General features: G+C 40.3%; 1 protein-coding gene across 1 annotated transcript in view; it reads left to right on the forward strand.

Annotated features, from left to right (window-relative positions):
• Positions 1-56: 56 nt before the first annotated feature.
• The window catches only part of NME7 (NME/NM23 family member 7), a 226,982-nt gene continuing 212,599 nt past the window's right edge, over positions 57-14,439 (forward strand). Inside the window, exon 1 of the mRNA XM_043486385.1 lies at positions 57-193. Within this exon, the coding sequence (XP_043342320.1) occupies positions 191-193 (3 nt within the window). The 5' untranslated portion in view covers positions 57-190. The remainder of the gene's footprint in view (positions 194-14,439) is intronic.

The following is a 14,439-nucleotide window of genomic DNA, read 5'->3' on the forward strand; positions in this document are numbered from 1 at the left end:
GGGCAGTACTGTCGACCGAGTGGGCGGAGGTGCGTTTACTCTTAGCCAATAGAGACGAAGGGGCGGGCCACTGGCGGCCCGGCTGGAGTCCGGCGGTAGGCGGGGCTTTGTTGCCGGAGTAACTCGGCTTTGGTGACGGTTCCTTCCTGTTGCAAAGATACCTGTTTCCTTGTGCTAAGATCCTGAGGCTATGGTGAGTGCTAGGCGAGGCCAGAAGAAAGGCTCCGGGGTCGTGTTTACGTCGCATCCCAAGTCCTGGGGCGTCTGGGCCCGGAGAGGAGTTCGCGTCCCTTCTCTCTTCACCTCGTTTTCTCTTTCTCCCTTTCCATGCGCCGTCCCTGCAGTTTTCTTGTTTTTCCTGGTTTTTTTGTAGCACCATGAATCCCACTTTTGTACTGTTAAGCCTCAAGAGTAATGTGACAGAAAGTTTAGGGGTAAGACATTGAATCTAACAGTTTGAGGTGAGACGTTGTTTCTAACAGACGTGTAAAATGTTTTTATTTTTAATCATCCCCCCCCCCCCCCCCCCAAGCTCTCAGCTTCACCTTAACGCGCTTCATTTAACACTGTGTTGTGGTGTGTATGTTACTTTCTCATTGGCTCGGGTGTGTATATGTGCGCTCAGTCGTGTCTGACTGTGTGTGTGTGTGTGTGTGTGTGCTCAGTCATGTCTGACTCTTCAGTGACCTCAAGGACTGTAGCCCGCCAGGCTCCGCTGTCCATGGGATTTCCCAGGCAAGAATACTGGATCTGGGTTGCTATTTCCTTTTCTAGGGGATCTTACCCACCCAGGGATCGAATCCATGTCTCTGGAGTCTCCTGCATTGGCAGGCAGGTTCTTTTAACAGTAGTGCAACCTGGGAAGCCCTACTTTCTCATTACTAATCTGAATATCCTTATATTCTGAAGTCTTTGCTTTCTTGAGTGGTCAACCACTGTCACATACCCTGTCTAAGGGCCATTTAGTAATAGCTGTATTTTGCATTAGTTCTCTTCTAGCCAGTTGATTACCTTCTAGTTCTGTGCTTTTTAACGAGAATGCCCCTCAAGATCTCTTGAAGATCATTTATAGAAAATCGACTTCCTAGAGCTTCACCCCTAGAAATTGTGAATAAATAGGAATGGGGCTCCATATTTGAATTTTTAAAAGCCTATAGATGATTTTAATTCAGTCACATGTTTGAAAACACCAGGGTTCTAGTGTATTCACTTAATTGCCAAATATTTTAAACATTTACAAATAAAGAACTGGAGGATAGAAGGATGTCCGTTGTCAGATGAATTTAGTTATGAACTTAACATCGAAGACTCTCCCACTTACCCCTTCTTTCTGCACTACTACTCAGCAACCCATTTTATTACCCCAGTCTGTCCCTGCCCTCCTCCTTCCGAGCCCTTTGCAAACCTGCACTTTTAAAAACCCTGTCCCTTTCCCTCCATTCCAACCAGATGACAGAGTCTAACGGTCAATTTCTTTAACCCCAAGCCTCCAACCTATATATTGATATTTCTTTTTGCCCGTCATTGGGTCTTTTGTTTCTAGTTTATAGAAACAGGTGTTGAAGGATAATGCTTTCAATTTTGCTCTAAATCTTATTCCCTCCCACTCCTTACAGGACATTTTGCTTCGGATTATCGTTCTTCTTTCCTGTACTTTCAGCCTCTTCCTCTCCATTTCCTTCTCCTCAGTGTCTGAGTCATACAGCTCAGGAAAATGAAATAAAGCCCATTCCCCATCTTGTGTTTATCTATTCCTCCCACCTATCAGTAAACTGCTGGAAAGCATAGTGCTTCCATTTTTAGCAAATTCTGCTTGTTCACTTGCATCCTCAAAACTCTGTTTTCTGAATTCCTCTCTAACAGCTTTGTGAAGTTGTTGTTCAGTCCCTAAGTCATGTCTGACTCTGCAACCCCATGGACTGCAGCACGCCAGGCTTCCTTGTCCTTCACTGTCTCCCTGAGTTTACTCAAACTCATGTTTATTGAGTCAATGATGCCATTCGACCATCTCATCCTCTGTTACACCCTCTTCTTCTGCTACCCTTAATCTTTCCCAGCATGAGGGTCTTTTCCAGTGGGTTGGCTCTTTGCATCAGGTGGCCAAAGTATTGGAGCTTCAGCTTCAGCACCAGTCTTTCCAATGAATATTCAGGACTGATTTCCCTTAGGATTGGTTGGTCTGATCGCCTTGAAGTCCAAGGGATTCTCAAGAGTCTTCTCCAGCACCACAGTTCAAAAGCATTAATTCTTCGACATTCAGCCTTCTTTATGGTTCAACTCTCACATTTATACATGACTACTGGAGAAACTATAGCTTTGACTATTTGAACCTTTATTAGCAAAGTGATGCCTCTGCTTCTTAATATGTTGTCTAGGTTTGTTATAGCTTTTCTTCAAAGGACCAAGCATGTTTTAATTCTGTGGCTGTAATCCTCTGTAGTATTTAATCCTCTGTAGTGATTTTGGAGCCCAAGAAAATAAAATCTGCCACTTTTTCCATTTTTTCCCCATCTATTTGCCATGAAGGGGATGGGACTGGATGCCACAATCTTAGTTTTTGAATGTTGAATTTTACGCCAACTTTTCACTCTCCTCTTTCACCTTCATCAAGAGTCTCTTTGTTCCTCTTTGCTTTCTGCCACTAGGGTGGTATCATCTGCCTATCTGAGGTTGTTGATATCATGAAGTTGTTCTTGCTTAAATTTTGAATGGCCTTTTAAGTGCCAGATCCAGTAATTTCTCCTCAAAATTTATTGTATTTAACTCTTCTGTGACAGCTGAGGTGTGTGCTCAGACACTCAGTTGTGTCCAGCTCTTTGCACCCCTATGGGCTCAGTAGCCCGCCAAACTACTCTGTCCATGGGATTTCCCAGGCAAGAATACTGGAGTGGGTTGCCATTTCCTTTTCCAGCGAATATTCCTGACCCAGGGATTGAACCCGCGTCTCCTGCATTGCAGTCGAATTCTTAATCATTGAGCCGCCAGGGAAGCCTGTACAGTGGCATAAGGAGATGGAAAGTGACATTTGCAAAATACTGTTTTTGGTGCCTACCATTCAGATTTTTCAACAACCCTGAGAGCAGTGAACTCCTCCCTGTACCCTCTGTGTTGGCTGGAGGTGTGTGTGGTAGCTCTTTCAGATTGGGTGGTCAGTGAAGGCTCCTCTGAGGAAGTGACTTTTGTCTTGAAGTCTGAATATTAAGGCACAGTGATCTGAGGGAAGATTCTAGACTGTACCAACAACAAGATCAAAAGAGCTTTGAGCTCTGACCTTAAGGTTTAATGTGAACAAAGAATAGAAATTAGATTGTGAAGCGTTGTGGGGGGAGTATAGTAGAGAATAGCATGAGATGCCAGTAGAGAGGTAGGCAAAGGGTAAACCACAAGAACATAGTTTAGCAGTGTTGTGCAAACTATAGTTGTAACCCATTATTGGGTCATGAAATTAATTCGTGATATGTAGCCAACATTAAAAAAGAAGACACATGAAGTAGACTTTTACTGTATTCATTGCATGTAAGGGTTGCTTTCATGAAACTTTAAAAAAAATTATATGTGTGTTGTGTGTACTGGATTATGGTATAGAATATATTTCTTACTGTGCATCATGATCCACAAAGTTCAAGATATAATATACTTTGAGCAATACACACTATAAATGGCAAAATAGTTGAAATCTCAAGGGACATAGATCTTTTCTTCCTCCGTTGACCTAGTGACAATCTTATTGTGTGGCAGGAAAAACTGAATTTAGTGAAAGCGTAAAATTGACTAGAGTAGAATTTTCAAGTTTCTGCATCCAATCTGCTGTCAGTCCTTTATGAGAGAGAGTAGGCCTTTAGAAAAAGAAACAGATGTCCTTTCTCTGTTCAGTTTGGCCACAGGCATCTGTACTCTATCAAAGCTGATGGTTTCTATAAGCAGCTGAGGATGGAGCTTGTTTCCTGGTGTGGCTTCCTGGTCATTGCAATTAAATTATCTGCATCTGGTTTGTTACTGTTGTAGCTTCTAGTAGCAGAATTGGGTTCAGGTTTCAGATTTTAGAACCACCTTTATCTTGTGAAGCAGAGATAGGCAACTGTAGTTAAGGTTGTCTCCCATAGATGCTGTTTAAGATAAGATAAAGAATATAGTCGAGTCATCTATTTACTTTTGTGTATACAGAGCATAGAGAAGATAATTCCAAATATTACCCATTTGTACTCTACAAGCAGTGTGCCATGGGCTTCCGTGGTGGCTCAGATGGTAAAGAGTCTGCATGCAGTGTAGCAGACCCAGGTTTGATCTCTGGGTTGGGAAGATTACCTGGAGAAAGGAATGGCTACCCACTGCAGTATTCTTGTCTGGAGAATTCCATGGACAGAGGAGCCTGGAGGGCTGCAGTCCATGGGGTTGCAGAAGAGTCAGACACAACTGAGCAACTAACACACAAATAGCAGTGTGCCAGTGTAAGTATTTCTCTTAACCTCTAACTTGATATAGTACAAAGGCATGCTTTGTGGTGTTACTGTTCAATTTTGTGGATAATAAATTTTTTCCTTTTATATGTAAAATTGCATCTTCCTCAATTACTATTTTAGATTCATTTTCTTAAGGAAATAGTAAAAGGTCAGGGTAAAGAAAGGGGATGGGAGATGGCAGATATAGTTCTTGAAGCCAGTTTCATAGCTCTCATGTACTTTTGGGGCTTCCCTGGTGGCTCAGTGGTAAAGAATCCCCCTGCAGTGCAGAAGACATGGAGATAGGAGTTCCATCCTTGGGTCAGAAAGATCCCCTGGAGTAGGAAATGGCAACGGATTCCAGTATTCTTGCCTGGGAAGTCCCATGGACAGAGGGGCCTTGTGGGTTACAGTCCATGGGGTTGTGAAAGAGTCGGACACAACTTTGCAACTAAACAACAACAAACTTTTGGAAAAGAGATAGCTAAGCATGAATGATATGTATTTAGCAAGTATTAGATCTTGAGATCCATCAATTTCTGTCCAACTTAAATGGATTAGCTGGGAACATTTACTTTTATTACTGGTGGTCTTGAAATTTTACTATGCAATGATTTGATTGTGAAAGTATATATAGGAGCCCTTTTCAGGCCTAATCTGTTTCTAGCTACAGAGGCTCAAAATTAGGGCTTTGGAAAAATGGGAAATCCCTCCATCTAGTGGCAAGTACGGGTCTGTCATTTATATTAAACCATCTTGCTCTTTAAGTAGTTTATTGAGTATTACTGTGTGTACCCAAATCCCCGAAAGGTGAATATTTGTACATCTTAGATATTTGAGTATCTTTCATAATTAAATAATTAAAAATTTAATCTCCAAAGGGAGAATGGATCCTGTAATAACATGCTCAGTTTTCCTCAGTGCATGCTTGAGAAGTTGCTTCAATTGTGTCCGATTCTTTGCGATGCTATAGACATAGCCCGCCAGGCTCCTCTGTCCATGGGATTCTTCAGGCAAGAATACTGGAGTGGGTTGCGATTCCCTTCTCCAGGGGATCTTCCCAACTCAGGAATTGAACCCGGGTGTCTTAAGTCTCCTGCATTGGGAGATGAGTTTCTTTACCACTAGTGTCTCCTGGGAAGCCCTCTTTTTCTCAGAATTCCCTTTTAAAATCTAGTAATGGCCTTGAGAATTTATCTTGTCTCTTGCTATGCACATAGGTCAGGCATGCATCATCAGAACATTTTTAGAACCAAAATTGAAATACTAAGCAGTTATACAGAAGTGGAGCAGAGCCTCTTGAACTCATCCTTCTGCCCTACTGTTGGGTTCCTGCTCCCTGCTGTAAATGTGAGATACAAAGATGAATTAGGCCAGATCTCTCTCTCAGGAGCTCACTGTCTTAGAGGAAGAAGGAAGGCAGGGAAGAGAGGAACATGATATATGGTAACATTGTAATATTAAGAAGAATTCAATATCCTCATTTGTAAAATGAACATGATAATAATACTAGCTCCCTCATAGGGATACTGTTATGATTAAAAGAGATAAAGTGCTTAGCTTAATGCTCTATCCATTGTAAGCTTCCAATACATATTAGCTGTTTTTATTACTTTTGTTGTTATTGACAAGTGTTGAGATAGAGACCTACTGAGTATAGGAAGAAAGGAGAGACTAATCAGTATGTAGGAATGTCAATTAGAAACAAGATTAGTTAACTTTACACCTCATGGGAGCAGCTTTCCTAGTCTCCCCGACCTAGAGTAGCACCTCCAGTTACTCTGGTTCCCCTCTCCTTCACCTTTTTTCATCTTGGTGGTTTAGTCACTAAGTCGTGTCTGACTCTTGCGACCCCATGGGCTATAGACTGTCAGGCTCCTCTGTCCATGGGATTTCCCGAGTAAGAATACTGGAGTGGGTTGCCTTTTCCTTCTCCAGGGGCTCTTCCTGATCGAAGGATGGAACCTGGGTGTCCGGTGTTGCAGGTGGATTCCTTACCTGATCCTGATAAAGCACTGCACAGCTGCAATTTTAATAATGATAGTGCCTGGTGTTTACATAATGTTTTCCATTGTTTAAGGCATTTAAGAGTCTTAACTAATTCAGAGTGTCCTTTAGAGATAGAAATTGTGTGTGAGGAGGAAGATCAAAATCTATAGAGAGCAGAGAAGGTCAGACATTCAAGGAAGAAGAATAATGCTCTGTAAAGAGTAGAAAAGAAGGAAAGTTAACTTTCCACTGAATTTTCCTGTGAGTCCCTTTGGTAGACTGAAGGCAAAAGGAGAAAGAGGCAGCAGAGGATGAGATGGTTAGAGAGCATCACCAGCTCAATGGACTTGGATATGAGCAAACTCAAACAGTGAAGTGAAAGTCGCAAAGTTGTGTTCAACTCTTTGCAACCCCATGGAATTCTTCAGGCCAGAATATTGGAGTGGATAGCCATTCTCTTCTCCAGGGGATCTTCCTAACCTGCGGTTCGAACCCGGGTCTCCCACATTGCAGGCGGATTCTTTATCAGCTGAGCCATAAGGTAGGGTGTTTTATTCTAAGAAAGAACTCTAGATTCATTAACTCATTCGACAATGATTTTTAAGTTCCTATTATTTGTCAGATACTGTTCTAGGCACCCAGGATGTAGCAATGACTGACAAAGTCATGCCCTTGTGGAGCTAAAATTTGGGGATGGGGAGTCACACAATTAAAAAAAACATGTAATGTAGGGTTAATTATTGATATTGAAGAATTAGATTGTGGGAAAAGGAGTGGAGAAAGGAGTATTCTTTCTGCTGGTATTTACTGGGTGGTCAGGGAAGCTTATCTCGCTTGCTAACATTTGAGCAGAGAGCTGAATGCAGTGATGCTTAGAGAACCCTGGTAATCCTAGCAGTGGAGCAGTCCAGACAGAGGGAATATCAAGGTAAAGATTCTGAGGTGGGAGCCTGCAGGGATGAGCAAGAAGGCCAGTAAGATTAGAGCAGAGAGAGTGAAGGAGAAAAGAGCAGAAATGTTGAGAGTTAGCCTGAGGCCAGATCATATAAACTCTATGTGGTATGAAATCATAAACCCTTAGAGCTGAAAGAGACTTTTGTTTCTGAAACTGAGTTTGAGGCCTGTTGGTGGATTGTGAACTCTAAACTGTGAATAGTGATTAGCTTTTACAAAAGTGTAAAATATCAGTACATTGCCCATTCTGAGGATGAGAATTGTTTGATAGAACTTTTCTTCAGTTGTGGGTGTGTGTGCGCACGCGTGTGTGTGTGTGTGTGTGTATACGTGTATTGGTTTTGGTGGAAATTATAGTTGTTATTGTAAGTTTTGGTGAAAACAAAGTAAAATGCTTGTGAACCACTGATCTAGTCTTACATCCAAATTTTGTAGATGGGAAGCTCCAGTTAGGAAGTACTCAGAGGTGCACGTGATTTCTTGCTCAAAGCTCTTCTTGATGCCACACTGTGCTCCTGCCTAGATGCTGTGTGCAGGTCTGGATGTAGATGTGACTGACTCCATTCTGCCTTAGTTCTAATTTGTGTTGTTTTTTAAAATATTTTGTTCATTTATTTTCTCTACTCTGGGTCTTCATTGCTTCTTTCTCTAGTTGCAGCGAGTGGGGACTACTCGTTGTGGGGCACAACCTTTTCAACTGGTGGCTTCGCTTGTGGAGCACGGGAGACTCACTAGTGGTGGGGCACAGGCTCAGTTACCCTCAGGGCATGTGAATCTTTCTGGACCAAGAATTGAACCCATGTCCCCTGCATTGGCAGGCAGATTCTTAACATTGGACCACCAAGAAAGTCCTCTAATTTCTTAAATAAGGGAAGGAATTACAAGCTTTTATTTAGTCAATACCATATCAGTAAGTATTAGGATAGCAACTTCAGTTTTGTTTTATGATCCTTTTTTACACTGTTTGACTGTGCATTCTTTATTTTTCCTAAATATCCTTTTTATTTCCCTAGGAAAGAAAGCTATCCAAAGTGAAGAGCTAGAGAGGGAGAGAAGGAAATCCAGGACCCAGGGAGAGGGAGAGGGACAGACATCTAAAATCCAGGAGAGAAAAGAGAGGAATTTCCAAGGCCATGAGAGAGAGAGAAGTAGCCACATCTCTGACTTGCCTACTCTTCCTGCCGTTTCCATGTCCCCACTGCTCCTTCCTGAAGGCCTGGTCTTCTGGGAAGACAGTGCTGGTGGAGAAGGGGCTCCGTCCACTTTCACAGATATGCTATTGGGAATCTACCTCTGTAATCTGCCTTCTGCCTCTCAGAGGATCAGTAATGTGCTGAGGAGAGTGAGCTCCTGGAGAGCAGGGTTTATTTACTATGCTCCTTGACATTCCTAGGCCTGGTCCATGAAGGTCCTCAGTAATGCTGTGCTTGAAAGACCCTCCTAATTAATACACTGAGCCGTCATGAGACTGTTCCTATCTGTTACAACTAAATTGTCACTTCTACAAACAATAAATCTCTAACATGAAAGGGAAGGAGGATTAGGCTCAAAAGAGACTTAATTTTGCAGAACTGCAAAGGTAGATTAATGAAGTTTGATGATATTAATCCAAAGGTTTTAAAAAAGATTCTTTTACAAACACATATACACATACACACACGTACCAGATTAATCCCTTCCTTTTTTTAATGTCATGAGAAAGATGTCCTTGAAATTGTTTAACAGGATTTAAAAGAATTACTGTTTTGAATTCTTTAAAATCCCGTGTGTCACATAATGGGATTTTAAACAATTCAAAACAATAATTTTTAAGATTCCCTGGAATAGGATATGGTAACCCACTTCAGTATTCTTGCCTGGGAAATAACATGGACAGCGAAGCCTGGCAGGGTACAATCCATGGGGTTTCGAAGAGTCAGATATGACTGAGCACACATGAATATAATGTATTAGATGTTAGAAAGCAAATGAAGAGAATTCAGTGGATGTTATTCTTCTTTCATAAGAGTTGTTTGAACCTGATCATTTCTTCAGTGACTAACAAAAAATATGCTTTAAATCTACTTGGGACTAGTTGGGGGAAGTATCAAAAAAGGGCTCAGATTAGGTCCTTTTTATGGAAGGAATTAGAGAGAAATGAAATTGTTGGCCTGGCATGTGTTGTCTTTTCATTAAAACATTTCTTAAAGCCCTGATGACTGAAAGGGGATCTATTAAAAACTAAGTTAACTTATTAACTTATAAATCAGAATGGGAAACCTTCTTTTCTTAGTAACTAATATCTTTTCTTTCTTTTCTTAGTAACTAATATCAATCATTTATTTTAGGCCTACTGTAAATTAAGTTCTTTTCATGGAGGGAAACAGTCTCAGTGTTAAAAGACACCCAAAGTTATACTGCTGTTGAGTGGCTGGGCCCTGATTTGAACCTGTTTAGCCTGGAAACCTGAACTCTTTCTCATCTGCTGCAACTAGGGTCATGCTGTTTAAATTTTTTAGGAATAAATTTCTTCCTCTTTTTTTCATAACTATAGAGAGAAGTGAAGACTCTTTACTTCCTTTTTGAAAATTCAATTTCTAGAGCATATGAGTGATACAAATTTTCTTCCAAAAGTCATAATGCATATTTTGATAGTTACGGCCTCTGCAAAATGACCATGATTTAATGTAGAATTACAGGGCTCTGACTGAGGGGTGTTTGTCAAATGGCTGTGTGGCCTGGATATGTTGAAATCCACATTGAACATTAGGTGGCGCTCCTTCATCACTGGATACATTTTTTTGGGGGGGAATGATAGTTTTATGGATATTATTAGTTGCTCGTTAATTTTAATTTTATTGATATGGTATACGAATACCATTCATCTGGAAAGAACACAGTATCACGGATTATTTCTCATGAAGACACACACTTTTCCTTTTCATAAATTAGGAAACGGAAACCTAGATAATGAAAAGAAGGGCCTCCTTGGAGATTAAAATTGAAAGTGGCTTCTTTGAAGAATCTGATACTCCACCAAAATATCCTTTGTCCTGTTTAAAAGAAGCCCCAAACAGTAAACTACTAAATTTAAATTAAAATAACCCAGGAGTCACATGAAATAATGTAGGAAAAAACTTTTCCAAGCAGTAGGGAGGATTATCCTAATATGTATCTCTTCAGATAGATTCTCTGATGATCAGTAGTACGTCTAACACTTGCTAATAGAGTCAAGACTTTTGCCACTTTTATAGAAGTACAGTTTTGCTTATGGCCCTTTGAATCTACATCACTTGAGCATGCATGTAGTATTTTATCCCTGACTGATACTCCAAAATACTCAGACTCATTCCTTTCCACATGAGGATAAAGCCAACAGAATCAGTAGCCAACTGTAGTTAATGCTGAATAGTAATAATTGCCATGTTTGCAAAGTTACATGTATGTTTAGCATCTGCAACATTCAGTATTTGAAATCGAGGAAACATGGAAGCAGTTTGGTTCGTGAAGAGCAGCACTCCTCTGTCTCTGCAGCCAGGGCCGCTGCAGTCTTCTGTGCATGGTGCACTCTACAACTATGAGTGAATTGCAGATGCATTTATTTTTCTAATCGATGACAGAAAATGTTCCAAGGAAAGCACAGCTTTTTCTGATTTGTGTAAAAGCACCAGGTCTGCTAAGGAACAGACTTGGCACTTGGTGCCATTGGCATTTTCCCTAGAGGAGAAAAGAGTAGAAGATAGAAGAGGGAGCACAGGAGAGAGGTGATATAAAAATAACATCCAAGGATGTGTCTGAATTGCTAAAAGGGTCACAGTGGGTTTAGGGCCTCCACAATAGAGGTAGGATGCCCTCCCACCTTATCTGCCCCTCTCCCGCCACCTTCAGGTCATACTGACTTTTTTCCCCCATGAATTCACCAAGCCCCATCTTCCCATTCTTATAAGGAATGTCCCTCATTATAGGACCACGTTTCGCTGCATTCCCACATGGTCTGGTTTCAGCCTTTATTATAAACTTGCCGTTAGAAATCCTGAAGCTACTGCCATATTCTCATTCTCTCTCTGTATATATACCTATGTAAATAAATCCTTATTCTATTTAATTTTAGCCTTCTCATGTCCACTGGAGAAGGAAATGGCAACCCACTCCAGTATTCTTGCCTGGAGAATCCCAGGGACGGGGGAGCCTGGTGGGCTGCCGTCTCTGGAGTAGCACAGGGTCGGACACAACTGAAGCTACTTAGCAGCAGCAGCAGCAGCATCTTCCCATTGAGGCTTTATACTTTTTGTCTTTCTGGAATATTTCTCTCCCAGACTTCTGCATGAATGGGTTATTTCTTATCCTGGTTTTACTTCACATGACATCTCTTCATAGAGGGCTTTGCTTTGTATTCTAGTTGACGGAAGATTCCTTAGCGCTATATCTCGAATCATTAACACATTTACTTATGCATTGTCTTGTCTTTATAACACTTACTGTTGCAGGAATCACACCATTTTTAAAAACATGTTACAAGGAGAGAGAAAATTGGTGAGCAAGCTCCATGTCAACAGGGCCTTGTCAGTTTTGAATATCCCTATTGTCTGTTGCAGTGCCTGGCAGAGAAGGAACTGAATATTTGTTGAATGAATGGAGGAATAAATAAATTCAGCTTTTCAGGTGTGAATAACTTTGTATTTTATAATGGCTAGTGGATAAGTTCTGTTTTTTAAATTTGTTCTTTCAACGAATATTTCATAACACCTATTATATGCCACGCATATACTTCATCCCTTGGTCTACACCTGTGAACAAAACAATTCCTGCCCTAAGAGGTCTTAAATTCTATTGAGGGAGATGTATAATAAATAATCAACATATTAAGTATAATATGCATAATATTTGAAGGTGTCAAATGCTATAGGGAAAAAATGGTCAGGGTGATGAACACTGGGAATGCTAGTAATGATGGTGAATGTAATTGACAGGGAAGTGGCCGGGGTCATTCTACCAGAGAAGATGATAGCTGAGCAAAGACTGGAGAGTGAGAAATGATATGCCAAGCAGACGCTGGAGAGAAAGTATTCCAGGAAGTAGGGCAGCCGGTAGAGAGGCTGTTAGGTAGAGAATGCCATGTGTTCAGGTAACAGTGTGGCTCTGACACCGTAAGCAAGAGTGAGAGTTGTGGGAGATGAAATCGGATATAGGTAACTGGAGGCCAGGTTGCAGGTCATTGAAAGTGGGTTGATTTCTGATAGAAATAGAAAGTGTTTGAGTCTACAGGTTTTAAGAGGAGGGGTGAGGTGGTTCAACTTATATTTTTACAAGATCTCTTTGACTGCTTTTTTAGAGAATAGAAAAATAGAATAGAATGTGGTGAAGGGCAGTGGTCAAGAATGGAAATAGACCATTTATTAGGTGTATTAGGTGTATTAGGTGTATTAGGTGTATTAGGAGTATGGTGGCTTGGAGCTATGTGATTGCAATGGAGATAGTGGAGTGACTCAGTGTATATCCTTTGTAGTTAGAGCTAACAGGATTTCCTGATGGGTCTGAGGTTTCAGAGAAAGAGTCAGGGATGGAGTTAAAAGATTACCTTTGGTTTACTGCCTAAGCAATGGTAAGGACTGAGTTGCTATTAATAGAGACATGGAAGACTGATGAGGAACAGGTTTGGTGAGGGGCTGGAACAGGGGTTTAATTTGGAGCACATTAAATTAGAGATACTTATTTAATATGTAAGGTAAGAGGCAGTTGCTTACATGATCCTGAAATTTGGAAGAGGTCTACCCCGAGAGCTATCAGTATGTGGATGTATTTTAAAGTCATGAGACCAAACAGTATCATTAAGAGAGTAAATATAGATAGAAACAAGATGTTCAAAGACCAAGACCCAAGGTACTTGAACATTAAGAAATCAAGGGGAAGTGCAAATGCTGGAAAAGAGGTTACAAGTTAGTAACTTAAGCTTCTACCTTAAGAAACAAGAAAACAAACAAAAATAAGAGCAAACTCAATCTCAGACAGGAAGATGGATGGAAATGAAGTTTAGGGTGGAAATCAATAAAATAGGAAACTGAGAAACAACAGAGAAAATGAATGAAACCAAAAATTGTTTCTTTGAAATGATTAATACAGATAATACTTTGGTTAGACTGACTAATAAAAGAAGACCAAAGATATTGATATAAATTATCAAAATTAGGAATGAAAGAGACGGTATCTCTACTGACCCATAAATTAAAGGAATTATAGTGAAATACTATGAACAACTTTATGCCATCAAGTTAGACAACTTGGATGAAACGAATGAAGTTCTTGAAAGATAGAATGACTAAAATAGACTCAAGAAGATGGAGAACAGCTGAATAGTCCTATACCAGGCAAAGCAATTGAATTAGTGTTTAAAAAAAAAAAATTTCTACAAAGAAAAATTCAGGCCCAGATGACTTCTCTGGTGAATTATATCAAACATTTAAAGAATAATTAATACCAACCTTTCAGGAAAATAGAAGAGGAAGTACTTCCCAACTCATCCAGTGATGCCAGTATTACCCTTATACTGAAGCCAGGAGAAGACGTTATGAGAAAAGAAAACTGCCAGTATTCCTTGTTAATGTATATATACAAATCCTCAACAAAACATTAGTAAACTGAATCCAGCAACATATGGAAGGGATTATACAACCTGATCCAGTGGGATTTATGCCAAGAATGCAAGGTTGATATAGTATCTGAAAAATTAGATTAATTAGTATAATTCACCTTATTAATAAAAGACAAAATCCACATGATCATCAGAAGACATGAAAACACTTTTACAAAATCCAGTACCACCCATAATAAAAATTCTCAACAAATTAAGAGGAGAAGGAAACTCCTTCAGCCTGACTCAGGAGATTCACAGAAAACCTATAGCTAACAACATACTTAATGGTGAAAATGTTGATGCTTTTTTCCTAAGATAGGTAATACGAGAGAGTGATGTCTGCTTTCACCAGTTTTATATGATGTTGTAAAAGAAATTTTAGTCATTTGCAGTCAGGCGAGAGAAAAAGAGATAAAGAGGCATCCAGATTGGATAGGAAGAATTAAA

The sequence above is a fragment of the Cervus canadensis genome, chromosome 13 (genome assembly GCF_019320065.1).
Source record: "Cervus canadensis isolate Bull #8, Minnesota chromosome 13, ASM1932006v1, whole genome shotgun sequence".
NCBI classification, from domain to species: Eukaryota; Metazoa; Chordata; class Mammalia; order Artiodactyla; family Cervidae; genus Cervus; species Cervus canadensis.